The 17,757-nt window shown below is 54.5% G+C and overlaps 2 protein-coding genes across 4 annotated transcripts; both read left to right on the forward strand.

Annotated features, from left to right (window-relative positions):
• Positions 1-2,872: 2,872 nt before the first annotated feature.
• On the forward strand, positions 2,873-7,699 carry TREM2 (triggering receptor expressed on myeloid cells 2). Of its 3 annotated transcripts, none has more exons than XM_076003375.1 (5): positions 2,873-3,018; positions 4,774-5,124; positions 6,461-6,542; positions 7,251-7,492; positions 7,588-7,699. In XM_076003375.1, the coding sequence occupies exons 1-5, from the start codon at positions 2,979-2,981 to the stop codon at positions 7,602-7,604; spliced, it is 732 nt and encodes a 243-aa protein (XP_075859490.1). In that variant the 5' UTR covers positions 2,873-2,978; the 3' UTR covers positions 7,605-7,699. The 3 variants fall into 3 exon arrangements, with proteins under 3 accessions (XP_075859490.1, XP_012616272.2, XP_012616271.2); XM_012760818.3 differs by having other exon boundaries at positions 7,299-7,492; XM_012760817.3 differs by having other exon boundaries at positions 7,244-7,492; positions 7,588-7,694.
• Positions 7,700-10,924: 3,225 nt separating this feature from the next.
• TREML1 (triggering receptor expressed on myeloid cells like 1) lies at positions 10,925-15,948 on the forward strand. The gene is made up of 6 exons (XM_012760822.2): positions 10,925-11,007; positions 11,183-11,515; positions 13,426-13,546; positions 13,889-13,974; positions 14,465-14,517; positions 15,221-15,948. The coding sequence occupies exons 1-6, from the start codon at positions 10,965-10,967 to the stop codon at positions 15,533-15,535; spliced, it is 951 nt and encodes a 316-aa protein (XP_012616276.2). The 5' UTR covers positions 10,925-10,964; the 3' UTR covers positions 15,536-15,948.
• Positions 15,949-17,757: the final 1,809 nt, after the last annotated feature.

The raw sequence follows: 17,757 nt of genomic DNA on the forward strand, positions 1-17,757 counted from the left end.
ACTAGGGAGCCTCCAGGAATTCTGAAAAGGATTACCCAGCAGCTGTGAGGTCTCCACCAAAGTTAGGCATCAGGAGGAGGTCATGTGTCCACCTATGCTTCTGGGTCTGGGCCTCTCCCCAGCAGTGGTCACCACTGTGCCTAGGAACACCAAGGTTCCCAGAGAACCGAGTTCTCTAGCACAGGGACTGGCACATGCATGGTGGTTGAATGAATGCACACATCAGCAAACAATGATGTTTGTGTGTGATGAATGATAGCGAAAAAAAATCTCCGTGACCAAATGTGAGGTGGCAGGTATCCTTGAACTCAGATTTAGCAAAGTCTACCCATTTGGAAGATGCTAGTAAGGAGATGAGAAAACAAGTTACAGACTGGAAGAAAATGTTTGCACATCACATATATGACAAAAGACTGGTGTCCAGAGTATATAGAGGATTTTCACAGCTCAACAATAATGATGATAATAAACCAATATGAAACAGATGAAAGTTTCAGACTAATACTTTGACAAAGAAGATATACACATGGCAAATAAACATTAAAATGATATTTAAGGCCGGGTGCGGTGGCTCACGCCTGTAATCCTAGCACTTTGGGAGGCCGAGGCAGGCGGATTGCTCAAGGTCAGGAGTTCGAAACCAGCCTGAGCGAGACCCTGTCTCTACCAAAAATAGAAAGAAATTAATTGACCAACTAAAAATATATATACAAAAAATTGGCCCGGCATGGTGGCACATGCCTGTAGTCCCGGCTACTCGGGAGGCCGAGGCAGGAGGATCGCTTGAGCCCAGGAGATTGAGGTTGCTGTGAGCGAGGCTGACGCCATGGCACTCACTCTAGCCTGGGCAACAAAGTGAGACTCTGTCTCAAAAAAAAAAAAAAAAGATATTTAATATCATCAGTTATTAGGAAAATACAGATTAAAACCATAATGAGATAGCACCCTAAAGCTATTAGAAAGGCTTTGAAAAAACCTGACCATATTAAACATTAGCAAAGATGCAAAAATGGTATAGCCATTTTGGAAAAGGGTTTGACAGCTTTGACAGAGCCTCACATACACTTACATGTGACCTTGCACTCTCACTCTTAGGATTTCATCCAAGGGAAATGAAAACATGTCCACGCAAAATGTATGTGCATGAATGTCTGTAGTGGCTTTATTCATAATTGCCCCAGACTGGAGACAACCTAACTGCCCATCAGCTGGAGAATGGATGAGCTACCTGTGATTCAGCCACACAATGACATACTGTTCAGTAATGAAAAGGAATATGTCACTGAGAAGTGCAACTTCATGCATGTTGAATGCATCACAGGTGTGACAGGCTCAGAAGGCCACATACTGCATGATTCTGCGTAAATGACGTTTTAGAAAGGGCAGGAAGCTGTAGGAACAGAAGTCAGACCCATAGTTCCCAGGTCCTGGATTGGAGAGAAGGAGATTGGCTAAAATGGGCACAAGGGATCTTTATTGAACCGATGGAAATGTTCTGTACTGTGGTGTTTGTCACACAGGTATGGTCATTGTGGTGGTGGTTACACAGATGTCTGAGTTGTATACAGTTCGACACCAAAAAGGGGTGAATTTTTGTGTACATAAATTATGTACCAAATGCACCAGTAAACCTGGCTTTTAGATAAAGACCATAGAGGAGTACCTAGAGAGTGACTTTCAGGTGGCCTCAGGCCCCTGATCCCCCAGGTCCCTGGGGTAAGGCGGGACATGGGGGACCGTCTTCTTCACCAGCACGCTCCCTGTCCATATGGCGGATGCACAGAACATACGAGTAAATACATGAATAAAAGAACAAGTAAGTGAGTGCCTGCAGGAACTAAAGCAGACGCTGATGATCTGCAGGGCTCTGCAGGCTTCTCCAGCCTCTCCTGCTGTTACCCCGGGACAACTTGATTTCCCACCCCCAGGAATTGCTTCCCGTCTCCCCTCCTTCCCTTCCCCCCTCCTTCCCTTCCCCCCCTCTAGGCCATGTGACACCTCTGTGCCTTTGCACATGCAGGGACTGTGCCTGGATCGCCCTTCATGGGGACGTGCACCTGTAGAAAAACACACCCCAGCCCTGAACTCCAGGAAATGTCTCTCCTGTAGGCTGGCCGGGAGCTCAGGCGTGTGTGCACCAAGATAAATGGCAGCGTGAACACACGCACACTGGGCGTGCCCAACTGTGCCAAGGAGGCAGAACTTGGGCAGGAAATTCCAGGTGGAAGAGAAAAGTCTCCCTTTCTTGGACAGTCCGTTTTCCCTTTTCCCTGCTAACTAGGGCAATAACAATAGTTAATATTTGCTGAGAGCTAACTGTGCGCCAGGAGAAGCACTTTACCTGGATTCGACTTACTCTATCCTCCCCGTAACCCCATTCGCTATCCTTAGCCCCATTTTACAGATCCAGGAACCGAGCCACAGGGGGGCTACGGACGTGTGTTACACTCCGGGAAGTGAGGAGGGAGGACTTGAAGCCAGGCTGCCCGCTACAGGGATGCCAGCCCCAGAGGAAGGACTAGAGGGGCCGGGCGAGGGTCCTGGGCTCCAAGAGGAGCAGCTGCTCCCCGTGCCCGGCAAGGCTGGAGCCAGAAAATGGCAGGCACTGCAGCCGGTGGAGAGTCTGAGCGGCCGGGAGGACAGTGCTCTGCCAGGGGGCCAAGCAGCCCTGCAGCCTGGCCAGCCCCAGGCACGTGGGGGCCACCCTGGCTGGCACCGGAAGGAGGGGGGGCTGGTTCCTCAGAAGTCTGGGATCCTGAGCCTCCTCCTCCACCAGGACTGCGGGGCCGACTCCTCCTCCCCCGCCCCCGCACCCTCCCTGAATCACAGAGCCCGACCCCAGGCCCCACTGTTGCTCAACCCCCCGAGAGCCAGTTCCTGTGGCAGCGCCTGGTGTGCCTGACCCTCGCCTTGTGCACTTCAGGGAAGGAGGGACCTTGCACAAGGCGCCCTGTGTCTGCCCTCAGCGGGAAGGCGGCATGGGGCCTCTCCGGCTGCTCGTCCTGCTCCTCGCCACAGGTAGGGGCCCCACTCTCCGTGACGCCTTCTTTCCCTCTCCTTCCTGGGGCAAACGGTGGGGGCGTGGGGGGCACTGAGCTGAACTAGGAGGAAGGTTGACGCCCAAGTGCCCTGTTCTGCACCCCTCACCTCCCCACCCTGCCCGCATCCCTCGCACCCTCCCCCTGCCCTTGTCAAACCCGCCGTCAGACTTCACATGCGGGCGGATGCACGGGGGGCTGGCGGACTCTGGCCGCGTGGGAGGGACGTGCTGGTGGTGGCGTCTCGGGCACTAGCTCATGAGCCACAGATTATGAGTCCCTAACATTACGAAGGAGGAAAGAACCCGGGGCTGTCTCTCTGCATCTCTGGGGCGCTCCCTGCTTGCCCCGAGGACCTGCTTGCCCTCTGCCCTTGATGAGAGGCGAGGGGGCTAAGACCTTTTGTCATTGAGCAGGGGGGATGGACACCCCAAAAGCTTACAACTGGCTTTGCACCTCTTGCTCCCCCAGAGCACTGGGCAACCCTGGGGGACAGGGCACTGTCTGGGTACACAGAGTCTTGTTCTCACAGCGTCTCAGCTGCAGGTAGCGGGAGAAAGGTGGGTGTATTGGCCGCCTGGTGGCTGAGGATGCACGGGTGACCTGTGGAGAGGGACACTGTCCATCAGCTCTCTCTAGTTCCAGAAGTCAGGCCACCAGCTCCCCAGTGCTATCTCTCAAGTCCCTGTCACAGCAATGGCTGAGGATGGGGCACAGGGGGAGGCCCAGGGGAGAAGCTGGAGCAGAGGGCTCTGGTGGGTTCCCCTGCAGCCCTGTCCCGGCAATAGGCTGGTGCTCCAAGCCCTACCCCCACCCCAAGGAGGGTCCCCAAAATAGCAGCCACATGGATCCCCCAAAATAGCTCCGAGACAAGTCCTTCCTGAAAGGGGAACAAAGCCACAGAAATAGGGAAGCTGGAAGCTAAAGGTCAGGAGCGAGGAGAGTGCGGAGTCGGTACCAGCGTGGGCAGCGGCAGGGCCAGCGTGGCGGGGGCACAGGGGGGCCCAACCCGGTCCCTGTGGAACCAGCCCCAGGCCTGCGAGGGCCACCAGCCCTGCTCTCGAGATGCACAGGGGAGAGGGGAGGTCCAGGTGCCTCTGCCAGGGAGGAGATGAGCAGACTAGAACCAGAGGGGACTTTGAGACCAAGCGTCCCTGGACACAGGCCCAGAGAGGGCCAGTTTGGTGAGAACGCCAGATCCAGGGTCCAGTTTCCTGGTTCTTAGGTTCCCACAATGCCTGCCTGGGCTGCGCCGTCCTCTCCCAGCTTAGATAAAATCCCAAGCTCCTTAGCCACGTCTGTACGGCGCTCACCTGCCGCGACGCCTCGGCCACAGCCGCACTCGCAGTCCGCGGCGGTCTGTGCTGCGCATCGACTATGAATCCGTTTTGCTCTTGTGTGATGCGGAAAGCCTGAAAGCACCAAAAGCCTGTTTCACTTTACAGGCAGCTTTACTTGTAGTGTAAACCAGAATGGGTAACATACACATGTATGTTTTCATTGCGTTATTTTTAAATGTTCGCAATTTTATTTTGATAAATGACAAATTAGAAAAGTCCTATCACGGCTGTCGGCTACAGTGCGGCGCGCGTCCATCTGTGGCTGCCGGCTGTAGTCGACGCTGGTCCCGAGGCGGTTAAGGGCAGGATGTTGTCTGGCTGGCTCACTGCATATAGCAGACGCTCGGTAACTGGGAGTAACTGAATGAAGGGCTGAATGGGCGTCTTCTCCGCAGAGCTGTGCGGGGCCCACAACGCCACCGTGCTCCTGGGCGTGGCGGGCCAGTCCCTGCGGGTCTCCTGCCCCTACGACTCCCTGAAGCACTGGGGGAGGCGCAAGGCCTGGTGCCGCCAGCTGGGCGAGGAGGGCCCGTGCCAGCGCGTGGTCAGCACGCACAGCGTGTGGCTGCTGTCCTTCCTGAAGAGGCGGAACGGGAGCACAGCCATCGCCGATGACGCCCTGGGCGGCACCCTCACCGTCACGCTGCGCGATCTTCAAGCCCAGGACACGGGCCTCTACCAGTGCCAGAGCCTCCATGGCGGTGAGGCCGACACCCTCAGGAAGGTCCTGGTGGAGGTGCTGGCAGGTGAGTGGGCAGCTGACTGCACCTCTGGCCCGCCTCTGGGACAGGCTTCATGTTTGGGACAGCAGTGTGCAGGACCACCTGCTCTCGGGCTCTCAAGGATCCCGGGAAAACCCACAGTGTGGGTCTCGTCCCCCCACTCAGAGCCGCCATGGATAGTTGTGCAGGTTGCTCACTGTACGAGGGGGCCAAATTCCAGCCTAGACTCCTTCACCAGGCTGTCCGCCCTGGTGAGGGCTGCACCGCCCACAGAAAGGGCACCCCTCTCCAGTTTGCACTGAGGCACGCCAGGCTTGGCCCTGCTCCCCAGCAGCTTTATCCCTTTGACATCTGCTTCGGATGTGAACAGCATAGGTGGTCCTTAAGGAGGAGGAGATTAATTTATGCCCCCATCCAACCCACCAATGGACCTATCAACACAAAGTAAGCACCAGCCTGGTGCAGAGAAATGCCCCTAGAAAGGAACACTTGCTTGTGCTGGGCCAGGTGCTTTACTTCCCCGGGCCTCTGTTTCCTCATCTTTAAGTGGAGACGCTGATGTTTATCCCACAGGGCTGCTGGAGTTCCTGGAGGTTGGCAGGGGGGGTGGGTGATACCATGCTCCGAGCCTCCTCCTACTGAACCGACTTGGGACCCTCATTCCAGGCTTGAGTAGGAGAGAGAGGGTGGCTCTTTCCCACCCCTGCATTTTGCAAGGGGACCACCCTCTAGCAGAGCCTTCTGCCCCAGTCACCAGAACACAGCTGTGTCCCACAGGAGAATAACCCTGGGGTTACGGATGCCTTTTCCGACTCCCGCTTTCCCAACTTCTCCTCCTAGTACAGCCCTTTCCCACGGAAATGGGGGTCCGGTGGCATTTGCCTGCAGTGGGAGGCCAGGGGAGACGGCCAACCCCATACACAGACCCCACCTCTACCACTTTTCTCGGGGAGAGCGGCAAAAGACTTGTATGGCCAGCCCTATCAGGGTCTAGGGCCCAGCCAGCTCCTGAGAGGCGGCAATTCAACGGAGAACTTCAATATAAAGTAACCCACAGCGCGTGTAGACAGCTTGACCAAGCGCATCCATGATTCCATTTGCCCTTCACAGCCCGTGTTTGGAGGGAGGGTGGGAGTCACAGGTGCTGAGCTCCTGTGAGGTGCTGGGCACATCCAGAGGTGCTGGCACTGGGTCCTGGCAACCCTGGTATTGAGGAGGTGTTCTTACCAGGTGGGGAAACGGAGGCTCAGAGAGGTTAATGACCTGATCCATACAAGACCAGAGCCCCGGGGATTCTCCCCACTGAGGCCGGCCGCCTCAAGGAGGAGGGTGCTGGAGCTCACAGCTCTGTCTCCCACAGACCCCCTGGACGCCGGAGATCTCTGGGTCCCTGGGGAGTCCGAGAGCTTGGAGGATGTCCACGCGGAGCACAGCATCGCCAGGTAGAGTGCTGGGTCTTTCCTAAGATGCTTGAGCAGACTGCCCCCTGCAGAGCCCAGCATAGGGTGGAGGGTGGGGTCCTGAACTGCAAATTCCGAGGTGAGCAAGAACATGAAAGGGCTTGGATATGTCTTGCCTAAATGCCCCTCCAACCAGCTAGTATGTATTGGTGTGACTGTGTCAATCGCCAGAATGTTGAAGACTTCCGTAATGGGTTGCGAAGAGCTGCTGAATAGGCAGCCTGCCTATTCAGTCTCAGCCTGCCTCTGAGACTCCTGAATAGGCAGCCTGCTGCCCCTCCCCTGGCAGCCCCCAGTGGGGATGTCTGTCCCCAGTACTTCAGTACAAACTGGCACTCCCAGATCCCTGCTCCTTTGGTAGGACCAGAGTCAGTTCTGACGGGCTCATGCCTGCGTCCAGTGTTTAAAGAGGGTTGATGTAACCCACTGGGCACACACGCGTGCACACTGCCCCACACGGCATGCCCCTGTGCAGGGCAGGAACTGCTTGTGGAGGGGAGGTGGTGTGTGCACCTGCTAAGGGCCTCAGCAGGTTAGTTAGTGGCAGACCATGCCTAGAGCACAGGTCTCCTGCTACAGGCTCCCCCAAGCCCCAGAAAGCCCCAGCCAGGGGCGGTCTGGGTGGGAAGGTATGCTGAACCCCTAGAAGCACTTGGTTTCTCCCCTTCCCTGTCTGGGGGCAGATTCCAGTCTGCAGGCCGCCTCAAGGCTCCCACCTGCCTTCCTTGTCTCTCCAAGGAGCACCTTGGCAGGAGAGATGCCCTTCCCACCCACGTCCATCCTTCTCCTCCTGGCCTGCATCTTCCTCATCAAGTTCCTGGCAGCTGGCAGCCTCTGGGCCGCGGCCTGGCGTGGGTGGAGGCTGGGGACACGTCCAGCCAGTGGACTGGACTGTGGCAGTGACCCAGGGCACCAGCTCCAAGAGCTGACAGGTGAGCTCGGAGAGCACAGTGATGGCTGGGAGCGGCCCGGGCAGGGACAGGAGGTGGGGTTGAGAGGGACCACGTGATCACTCGGGCTGTTGCAGGGCTGGGAGACCCGTGACAGAAGAGGATGGGAGGAGAAGCCCAGGACAGGTCCAGCCGGGGGCCACCCCAGCGGGCACACTCGCCCTCGGCCACCGAGACTCCTGGCTCTGCTCTGGCGAGAGGCCACCCTGCCCGCACCCTGCTTGACCTGGCTCTTGGAAGCTGGGGCTTGTGCGTACGGCGGTTGGGTAGGGGATTGGGAAGATCATCTGCCAACTTCCGGGCATTGCACATTAAGCACTCACGAATAAATTCAAGACTTATATTAAACTAGATGGTTTGGGACTTCTCTTTTCTATAGGGCTAAGAAAAAAAATTTGGATGAAGAACAGATAAAAGAGCTGGCTCCTGGGGGCCAAGGGCCTTAGGAGACCTGGTCCTTCCATTCTCTCGGGCTCCAGTCCAGCCAATCAATCTCTTTCTTCTCTCTCCTCCCTTCCCTAGATCTAGCCGCCAAGTCCTGCCTCCCTCTCTGGAATGTGTCCAGCATCTAGTCTCCCTCTCCTTGGGGCCTCCTGCTGGGTTCACCCTCTTTATCATCTTCCCATGGGGTTCCCTGCCCCAAGCCACCTCTACCTGAAGCCCCCACCATTCAAAGCCACCCGGCTCCCAGCTGACTCACCCTCCATCTCCTTGGAGCTTTGCTCTCACCATGTTACTTCCTCTCCAGAGAAATGACAAGGGCTTGAGTCACAGGGAGCAGCATACCAGAGCTGGGAGCTCAAGGCTCAAGCCCCTCATTATAAAGAGGGGAAACTGAGGCTCAGAGGGAAAGGGACAGACTTACCTGAGGTCCCCACTAGAGCCTGGAAATCCAAATCTCCATTTGCATTCAAGTGCTCTTCCCTCTAGCTCACTGCACCTCATTTAGCCAACAAATATCCCTTGGAGCATCTAGCATGCATGGGAAAGATGCCAGGAATACAACAGCAAAGACAGGCAGAGCTCTGGCCACACGGAGCCACGTGCTAGTGGGAGGAGGGGAGACAGACAGTAAGCACAGGGAAAAGGTAAATCTGATAGTGTGTTAGAAGGCAGAACGTGCTGAGGAGAGAACTGAAATAAAGCAGGGCCGAGAGTCCTGGCCTGCGGGAGGAACAGGGCCGATGCCATTTTGAACAGGGTAGCTGGAAGGCACCAGCTGGGAAACACCGGCAGGAGCTGAGGAAGGGACAGGAGGTCGTCAGGGCAGGCCTGTCCAGGCCAGAGGGAGTGCCGGCAGCTTCAGTACACACCCACCCTGGCGGGGGAAGTGGGGCGAGGCTTCCCAGGGTGAGCCGCAGGGAAGAGGAGGAAACCATCCTCGGCTCTCTGAGCTTGGCCCCAGGGAGGTAGAGGCCCAGGAGGCCCTCCAGCCACGGCCACACGTGGCTGCTCAGCCACCCAGCCTGGGCTTGGGCACCTGGGGCTGTGGATTGAGAGGGAGCCCCTGACCCTGCTCTCGAGTTGCAGCCTCGCTTTGACACGTCACCCCTCCCTGCCCCCAGCCATGCCCCAGCCCTGCACACTTCCAACCTCAACTGCTCCCTGCCTCCTGCCCTGCTCCTGTGGGGCTCTGGTCCAACCTGCGGGTCCTCGGCCTCCCTGACTCAGCAGCACATAAGCTTCCTCGACTTGTCCGGCAGTCTCGACTTGTCCAGTGGCCTCCGTCCCACAGATCCAAGGCCCAGTGTAGGCACCGAGACTGAGCTGAGTCTGAGCTGAGCTCTCTCCACCTACCTCCTGCCCTACTTGTGGGCACCAATGCTGATGAGACGGCCATGGAGGCTCCCCAGGGCATGCCTGGCACCCGAGCATGGTGGCTACCATCAGTCCCAGCCCAGAACAGAGCTTTCCTCCTCTTGGGAGCTCGGCCTTTTCTCTTTCCCGCTCCTCCATGCCAGAGACGCCCGCCTCTGGATTGGAATCGCCTTTGGGATCCCTGCCTTGGACTCTCTGGGAGCTCACTGGACTGAAGGGGAGTGCGGTCATTTGGTCTCAAATTTCAACTCTGTCTCCTTCTAAGATACCTTGAGCAAGTTCTCAACCTCTCTAAGCCTCAGGCTCCTCACCTGATAGAGAGATAAACAAACACCCCTGTCTGCCTTTACAGGGTTTTTTGTGAGTGTGAGGTTGAAAGAAATGACATTTTTGAGAGTCCCTGGCCAGCTATCTGGGGCATAGTAGGTCCTCGATAAAGGCTGATTTCCTCCGCCTAATGCCCAGCAGCATGACGCCTCCTTGAAGGCCCGGATCTCGCCTGGTCACGTCTGTCCCCATGCCCAGCAGTGGCCCTCATCCCTTTGAGGCAGACAGAGAGAGAGGTGGGGGGGGGGACTTTACTCTGGAATGTAAAGACTTCTCACCTCTGGATGTCACACTGTCCCCAGCTTTTTACAGCATATTTGGTATTCAGTCATCCTCAACAAAGCTTGGTCTGTGCCCTTTACTCAGAAGGCCCGGAACGTGAAGAAATGTGAAAATATTCACAGAGAATTTTCTCCCAACAGAGAAAATAGCACATTCATAAAACAAAAATAGTGCGCCACCAATAAGAAATGCTCAGAGAGTAAGAGATCTTGTCTCACGAATTTAAAATATTAAAGGATAGAATTTTAAAAGACAATAATAGAAGAGATGGAAGGAAAAGATGAGATAATCCCCTAGAAGGCAGAACAAAATGGACAAAAAGATGGGAAATAAGACAGAAAAGATATCAAAATAAGATGAATATCTGGCATTCAACATCCAACTAATTAAGGAGTTGCAGAAAAACAAGGTGGGGGGGAGAAAATGGGGAAGTAATTATCAAAGGCATCGTCTGTTTCCCAGAACTGAAGAACGTGGATCCAAATGGAAAGGTCTGGAGTGTCCAGGACAGCAAAGACAGACCCGGTGCAGGGCACACCGCGGGAGTTGGAACTTTCTGCGCGAGGCTGTGCTGCAGGAAGGACGATTTTCTGAAGGCCTGGGGGGGGGGGGGCGGCAATCATAATGAATTTAGAGTCCGAATGGCCTCGGGCCAGGTGCAGGACACTTTACCTTCCTCCTTTGCAGCTCTGCACCCTCAGACTCTATATTTGGAAGACCCAGAAGATCATCTTTCCCTTTTCTCTCTTGCCCTCCACTAGCCGGGATCCTCCTCCTAACTCACCCCTTAGCTGCCCCCAGCCCCTGCCTTTCCTGTCCCTACCCTCAGGCGCGGTTCCTGAGCACCAAGCCATCCAGGGTTTGGAGAGCTCCCTGTCCCCACCCCTAGAGGTTCCCACCAGTCCTGTCTCCCACTCTGTGGTCACTGAGGGCCCCACGTGACTGCCTGAGGCAGATGTTTCCTGCCCCCAGGACAGCGCTGCATCAGTGCCCGGCAAGCCCAGCGCTGACATCTCTCTGCCCGGCCATGGGCCCTCACCTGCTCCTGCTGCTGCTCCTGGGCCTGGAAGGTAAGGGTCAGAAGGCCCCTCCCAGCCCCGTAGACTCAGCCCATGCCCAGGAGTAACCAATGTTCTAGTGGGTGCTACACCCACATCTGTAGGTCCCAGTGTCCCTATGTTAGCGGGTAGGCTGGGAGGTGCCCCCAGGTCTTTCCCAATATTGCCACCTCCTTCCCTTCCCTAGGTCAGGGCACAGCTGGCAGCGACCCCGAGGTGCTGCAGGCCCCGGTGGGGAGCTCCATCCAGGTGCACTGCCGCTACCGGCCTCAGGACATCAAGGCTCGCAAGGAGTGGTGCCGGGTCTCGCCAGAGGGCTGCCAGCCCCTGGTGTCCTCGGGTGTGGATCGCACAGCCCCAGCCAGCAGGCACACATTTCTCACCGACCTGGGTGGGGGCCTGCTGCAGGTGGAAATGGTCACCCTGCAGGAGGAGGATGCCGGGGAGTACGGCTGCGTGGTGCACGGAGCCACGGGGCCCGAGACTGTGCACAGAATCTCTCTGCAGGTGCTCCCTCCAGGTAAGTCCCCCCAGGCCAGCAGCTGCCCCTCTGCCCCGCCCTCCCTGCCCCCACTTATCACCAGGGCCCTTGGGTCCTCGAGGAGTGGGAGCCCCTGGGGAAGAGGCACTGGGAGGAGATATCCTTTTGATAGCTCTGCAGGGAGCGGAAACCAGACTGCTTGGGAAGTCTGAGATAAACCAGCTGAACACCATTCCTCCCCTCCCCCCCCCACATGCACACATGCATACACGCGCACACACGCACGCACACATACACATGCACACATGCACGCACACACACATACGCACATGCACACACACACGCATGCACACATACACATACACATGCACACACGCACGCGCACACACATGCATGCACACATACACATACACATGCACACATACACATGCACACACACGCATGCACACATACACATACACATGCACACACACGCACACACACGCACATACACACTCAGGAAGGCATGTCCTCCTCCCGCCCCACGGCCTCAGCCGCATCTTCCAGCGTTTTTGACATACTTGACACTATCTTTATGTTCTACTTAGAAATGTTTTAGGCAAAATTGAATCTGGGCATATAAACTGGAATTCATTTGTATAGCTTCCAGTTTTTTATTGCTCTCTTAATGGGTTTCAAGGCTTACAATTACTGAATTTCTATCTTAATCAATTTCATAAGTCTTCATTGAACATCCAGCATGTCTCACCTACAGGCAGGATCCATTCAGTGCCTGAACCACTTCAACGCCTTCGGTTTTAAAAAGGAGAAAAGTGTCAGTGATGTTTAAGCCAATATTCTCAACTCTATTTTCAGTATAAAAAAACACGTTACAATTTACAGGTTTCATTCTCACCGCCTTTGCCTTTTAGCATTTATTAAATGCTAGAAAGCATTTATTCAAAGAAAATTTTTAAATATTTAAAAAGATTTTTTTCAGAAAAATAGGATATTCCAAAAAAAAAAAAAGGTGGGGGTGGGGTCTGGAGGGAAAATGGTCAGCTAGAGGGGGCGGGGAGGCAGGGACCTGGAGCCCCAGCCCGCTGCAGTGGGGCCAGGGTGGTGGAGGACAGTGTTCGCGCGGGGAAGTGGAGGCTGGTTTCCAGGGAGAGTGTGGCTTGCAGCTCAGGCAAGCCTCTAGCTTCAGAGGGGGTCGTCCAAGGTGGCCCAGTAGGCACCAGGAGGGCAGGACATGTGCCGCAAGACGGGGGCCACAGCTCTTCCAGTGTGGCATAGGGTGAGGAATAGGAATGGCGACTCTCTCAAGATCAAGATCAAGAAGGTCTGGAGGGACTGGCCAGCTTCCTAAGACAAATCCTCAGGCCCAGAGAAACCAAGCCTGATCCTGTAGCCAGAAGTCAAGCACACTGTAGGGGTAACAGAAGCCTCGTCCCCGGACTGAGCTCTCAGCAAGGGCCAGCTGGGTTTGCGTCGTACCAGGCTGGCCTGCAGTGCCTTAAATCCTGAGGGCAGAGCTGGGGGTGAGGCCGAACCAGCCTGCAGGTGGGGTTATGGGTTGCAGGTGTGTGGAGAGTTCCCACGTGAGACCCATGAGAGCCAGGAGCAAGGTCACCATGAGGAAGACAGCTGCAGAGACCTAGCTGGGGTGGGAGGGAGGTGGGCGCAGGGGGGAGGGGTGGAGCAGGCAAAGCAGAAGTGCAGGGGGCGGGGCTGGTGGGAGAGGGGAAAGTGGGTATATTCACAAGCTGGTGAAGACATAAAGAGTTGGTGCCATTGCCTGATCTGTGGGATGAGAGGCCCCTGAGGGACATCCCCAGCAGCCCTGTCTTTGTGCTTCTTCATGGGGACCTTTCCCTCTGTGGCTCCACCTCCCCAGTCCCTCAGACCCCCACACACCATTGCGGCCTGCCCACGGGGATGCACCCATTGAATGTTTCCTTCCGACTCAGTTCCTGGCCTGAGAGAGGAGGAGGAGGAAGAGACACGTAAGACGGGCAGCCTGGCTGAGGACTCCCTCTCAGGCCCTGCAGGCAGTGCCCGCCCTTCAGAACCCAGCCAGGATGAGAAGAGGTACTGACCGATTGGATCTGGGGGGCGGGGAAGTGCGGTGGTGAAGATCATGACTTGTTCAGAGCTCCAGCTAAATCAAAGGGGAAAACTTGTGATTCCTTCCACCCCGGGGAGAACTTCTGGACAGATAGACAGAGAGACACCTCTCTATCCCAGTTGAGCAATGAGCAGTTGTCCCTTCATCCTGGTGGATCTTCAGCCAAGATACCCTGATGTGTCCCCCTCTGTCCTGCCTGAGTCTTCACCAACAATGTGACCCTTCTGCCACTGCTTCAGGGCCCCTGGCCAGCAGCTCCCCACAGTGTTCGGGGCTAAGCCTACCTCTCCTTTTCTGTCCCTCAGCATCCCCTTGATCTGGGGTGCCGTGCTCCTGTTGGGCCTGCTGGTGGCGGCAGTGGTGCTGTTTGCCGTGATGGCCAAAAGGAAAGGTAGGCAGCTGTGTATCCTCCTATCCCAGCCTGGCCCTGCCTGCCCCGTATCAACCAGTTTTGCAGGTGATGCCAGGAGTCTAGGTTCGATCCCTCTACAGATGGACTTGTCTGGCCTTTAGTCAAGGCCCCCACACCCTAGAGCTCCCAGGGCTGAGGGGTGGAGGGTGGGGAAGGAGATTCACTGGGAACAGGCCAGGGGAAAGTCAGGAATTGGGAAGGGCAGGGCAGTGGGATGGGAGGCAAGGTGGTGGAGGAGGTGGGGAAAGGGTTTGGGGAGGTTGGCTGAGTGTCGAGGCAGACCAGAGCAGTAAGTGGGTGGGAGACTCAGGGCAGTCTGGGGTGGGGGCTGGAGAGACGGGGGTAAAGGTCTGGCAGTGGAATGGGGAAGGTGAGTCTGCACTAGCAAAGGGGTTTCAGAAGGGAGTGAGGGGATGGGCTTTGGGCCAGCCATGGAAGCAGACTGTGCTGCTTTCGTCTGTCCTGCCAGGGAACAGGCTTGGCGTCTGTGGCCGATTCCAGAGCAGCAGAGTTTCAGGCATGGTAAGAGGCTCTGCAGGCGCCCAGCCAAATCCCCCAGAGCTTTTATCCGTCATGCTCACTGAGAGGTCCCAGGATGATGGGGTAAGAAAAGGACTGGGACCCAGCTAGGGTCCAAGCCCTCTTCCCAAATGCTATAAACTTGGCATGAATGATCTCCCTTAATATCCCACCTTCCCAGATTGGGGGAGAAACTTGGAGCTTGAAAATCTTCAAAGTGAAGCCCTCTTGCCCACTGACACTCAGGATTCAAGAGCTAGATCCAAGGCCGGGCGCTGTGGCTCACGCCTGTAATCCTAGCTCTTGGGAGGCCGAGGCGGGCGGATTGCTCAAGGTCAGGAGTTCAAAACCAGCCTGAGCAAGAGCGAGACCCCGTCTCTACTATAAATAGAAAGAAATTAATTGGCCAACTGATATATATATATATAAAATTAGCTGGGCATGGTGGCGCATGCCTGTAGTCCCAGCTACCTGGGAGGCTGAGGCAGAAGGATCACTCGAGCCCAGGAGTTTGAGGTTGCTGTGAGCTAGGCTGACGCCACGGCACTCACTCTAGCCTGGGCAACAAAGCGAGACTCTGTCTCAAAAAAAAAAAAAAAAAAAAAAAAAAAAAAAGAGCTAGATCCAGTGTGGTCCTGAGCTTTCCACCGGGAATTGGGGCAGAGGGAGGCACTCTTGTTGCCTGATTTGTCTCCTTTTGTTACAGGGCCCCTCTTCGGTGGTCCACCACATCAGTGACTCTGGACTGGCTGCTGAGTTGCCTTCGGATGTGCCATATGTTAGGCTCGACTCGCCACCTTCCTTTGACAATACCACCTACACCAGTTTACCTCTTGATCCCCCATCAGTGAAACCCCCACCCCCAGCCCCACCCTCGTTGCCCCCTCTGCCCCCTAAGGTCCTAATCTCCTCCAATCCTGTAACATATGCCACAGTCATCTTCCCAGGAGGGGACAAGGGTGGAGGGGCCTCCTGTGAGCCAGCTCAGGATCCACCTGACAGTCAAACTGCATCCAGCTAAGCTGCTCGCCACGCTAAAAACTCATGAAGATCATCCCTGGGGGTTCTGTGCATCTATCTATCCAGCTCAGGCCCTAGATCCTAGAATATCTGAGCCAATAGGGACTTTAAGATCTACCCTAATGTCCTGACTTTACTCAAAGGGAAAGTGATGCCCACATATGACTGGGATGTCTTGGGGAAGCCTCTCATGTTGGTTCTTCTGCCATTACAGGCTGGGCTAAATAAACCCTAAAGATGGTACGTGAATGCTTAGTGGCTGAATGGGGAAGGAAAGGGCCCGCGTTTGACTGATCACTTGGCTCGTGAACAGAAAAGGCTCTGGTCCGGAGTTTGTGCTGCATGATCTCCAGTCCGTCTCGCCAGTGAGGAAGTGGTTTCCTTCCATGGTCAGGACACTGCAGTGCAGTTTGATTCAGGGGATTTCAAAGTCTCCTTCAGAAGTATTTTCTGGCTCTCCCATGATGCCGGAAAGCAGATTCATTTGCTTGGGTCAAGGAAGTTCTTCTGCGTTTTGCTCTGCACCTTGTGAACAAGTGACATCTTATGGTGTGACAGTATGTGGGTGGATGGGGGGCAGGTTAATGATAAAGGAGATGTAGGACAGATGGGGTGTGAGAGGTAGGACTGAAAAAAAAAGCAGGAGTAAGGACAGAAACAGAACTGGACACGTCTGTTCCCTTGCAGGACACAGCACAGGAGATAAAAGACTTTCTCAGATAATAGTCTCACAGAACTGGCTGTCTCTCAACTAGGCGGGCATCTGGTAGCACTGTTCTCTTTGGTTTGAACTCTGGAGCCTGGGAAGAGCCCAGTGGGGAAAATCCATTTCGGGGACAGGGAGGTTCGGAATAGCAAGGGTGTGGCTATGGCAAGTGTAAATGAGAGCTAGTCCAGGCTGGGGGTGAAAAGAGCCTTTAAGGACCCTGCCAAAATATCTTCTGAAACTGTTCAATTTGAAAATATAGTTAGCCCTCTGTATCCATGGATTCTATATCCATGGATTCAACCAACTGTGGATGGAAAATATGTGGGGGAAACAAAAAAGTTGGCTGTGTCTGTACTGTGCTTAACAAGTACAGACTGTTTTTCTTATTATTATTCCATATACAGTACAGTATAACTATTATTTGCATAGCGTTTGTATTGTATTAGGTATTATAAGTAATCTAGAGATGTTTTAAAGCATATGGGAGAATGTGTGGATGTGTGGTTACCTGCAAAATGCTACATCATTTTATATAAGGAACTTGAGCTTCCATAGATTTTGGTATCTGCAGGGGATCCTAGAACCAATTCCCCACCCCACCCTCCAAGATAATGAGGGACGAATGTATTTGCCCGTATTGGGATGAGATGCCCAGGAACCTAGTCTCGTTACAATCATGGAGAGCTAGGCAAAAAGAAGTTTTCACCATTTGGAGGGACCCTAAGCTTGGCCTAGGCACCTCAGGAGAAGGGACAAGAGTCTGTGTCCTGGGCTCCAGGCTTTGTTAGCCTAGTGATGCTATTTTTAGGGAGCTCTGGCAGGATGTTCTGAGCATTCCCTGATAAGTGTCTCAGGCTGTTACAGAACCTAAGTTTCACTTCTGTCCCTGGTGGAGGCAGCAGCTGTCAAGTTGCCCAACAATCAACTAAGCCCTTACTTTCCCTGGCTAAAATGAGTAGGTACTCTCTGGTGGGGAGCTGGGAGGGGCAGAAGAAGGGCAAAATAAAGTCTAAGAAGAACCCTCTGGGTAAAACTTAGCCTGGTGTGAATATATTTAGAATGCTTTAGAACCTGACAGAAATAAGAAGCATATTTAGGAAAATACTAAGGAAAGTAGCATAATCAAATAAGTGGTGGAGAAGAAGAAATATATAAATTCCATCACTGCTTATGGTAGGAAGTCTATGAATACCACCAAAGTCATAGTTATAAAAGTAACTTCTTAGATAAAAATACTGACCTTCTAAATTTTTTCATAAGAAGCACACACAAAGCAAAAAAAAATGCATAGTGAGATGACCTCTCCATAACAGAAACTTTGGGATTTAGCTCAGAAGTACTCAGAGGAAAACTCACATTCTTTAACAACGATTAAGCATTTTACTGAAAGAGCTAATTTTAAAAGAGAAAAATGAGGCCGGGTGCGGTGGCTCACGTCTGTAATCCTCGCATTGTGGGAGGCTGAGGCAGGTGGATTGCTCAAGGTCAGGAGTTCAAAACCAGCCTGAGCAAGA

The sequence above is a fragment of the Microcebus murinus genome, chromosome 5 (assembly GCF_040939455.1).
Source record: "Microcebus murinus isolate Inina chromosome 5, M.murinus_Inina_mat1.0, whole genome shotgun sequence".
Classification (NCBI taxonomy): domain Eukaryota; kingdom Metazoa; phylum Chordata; class Mammalia; order Primates; family Cheirogaleidae; genus Microcebus; species Microcebus murinus.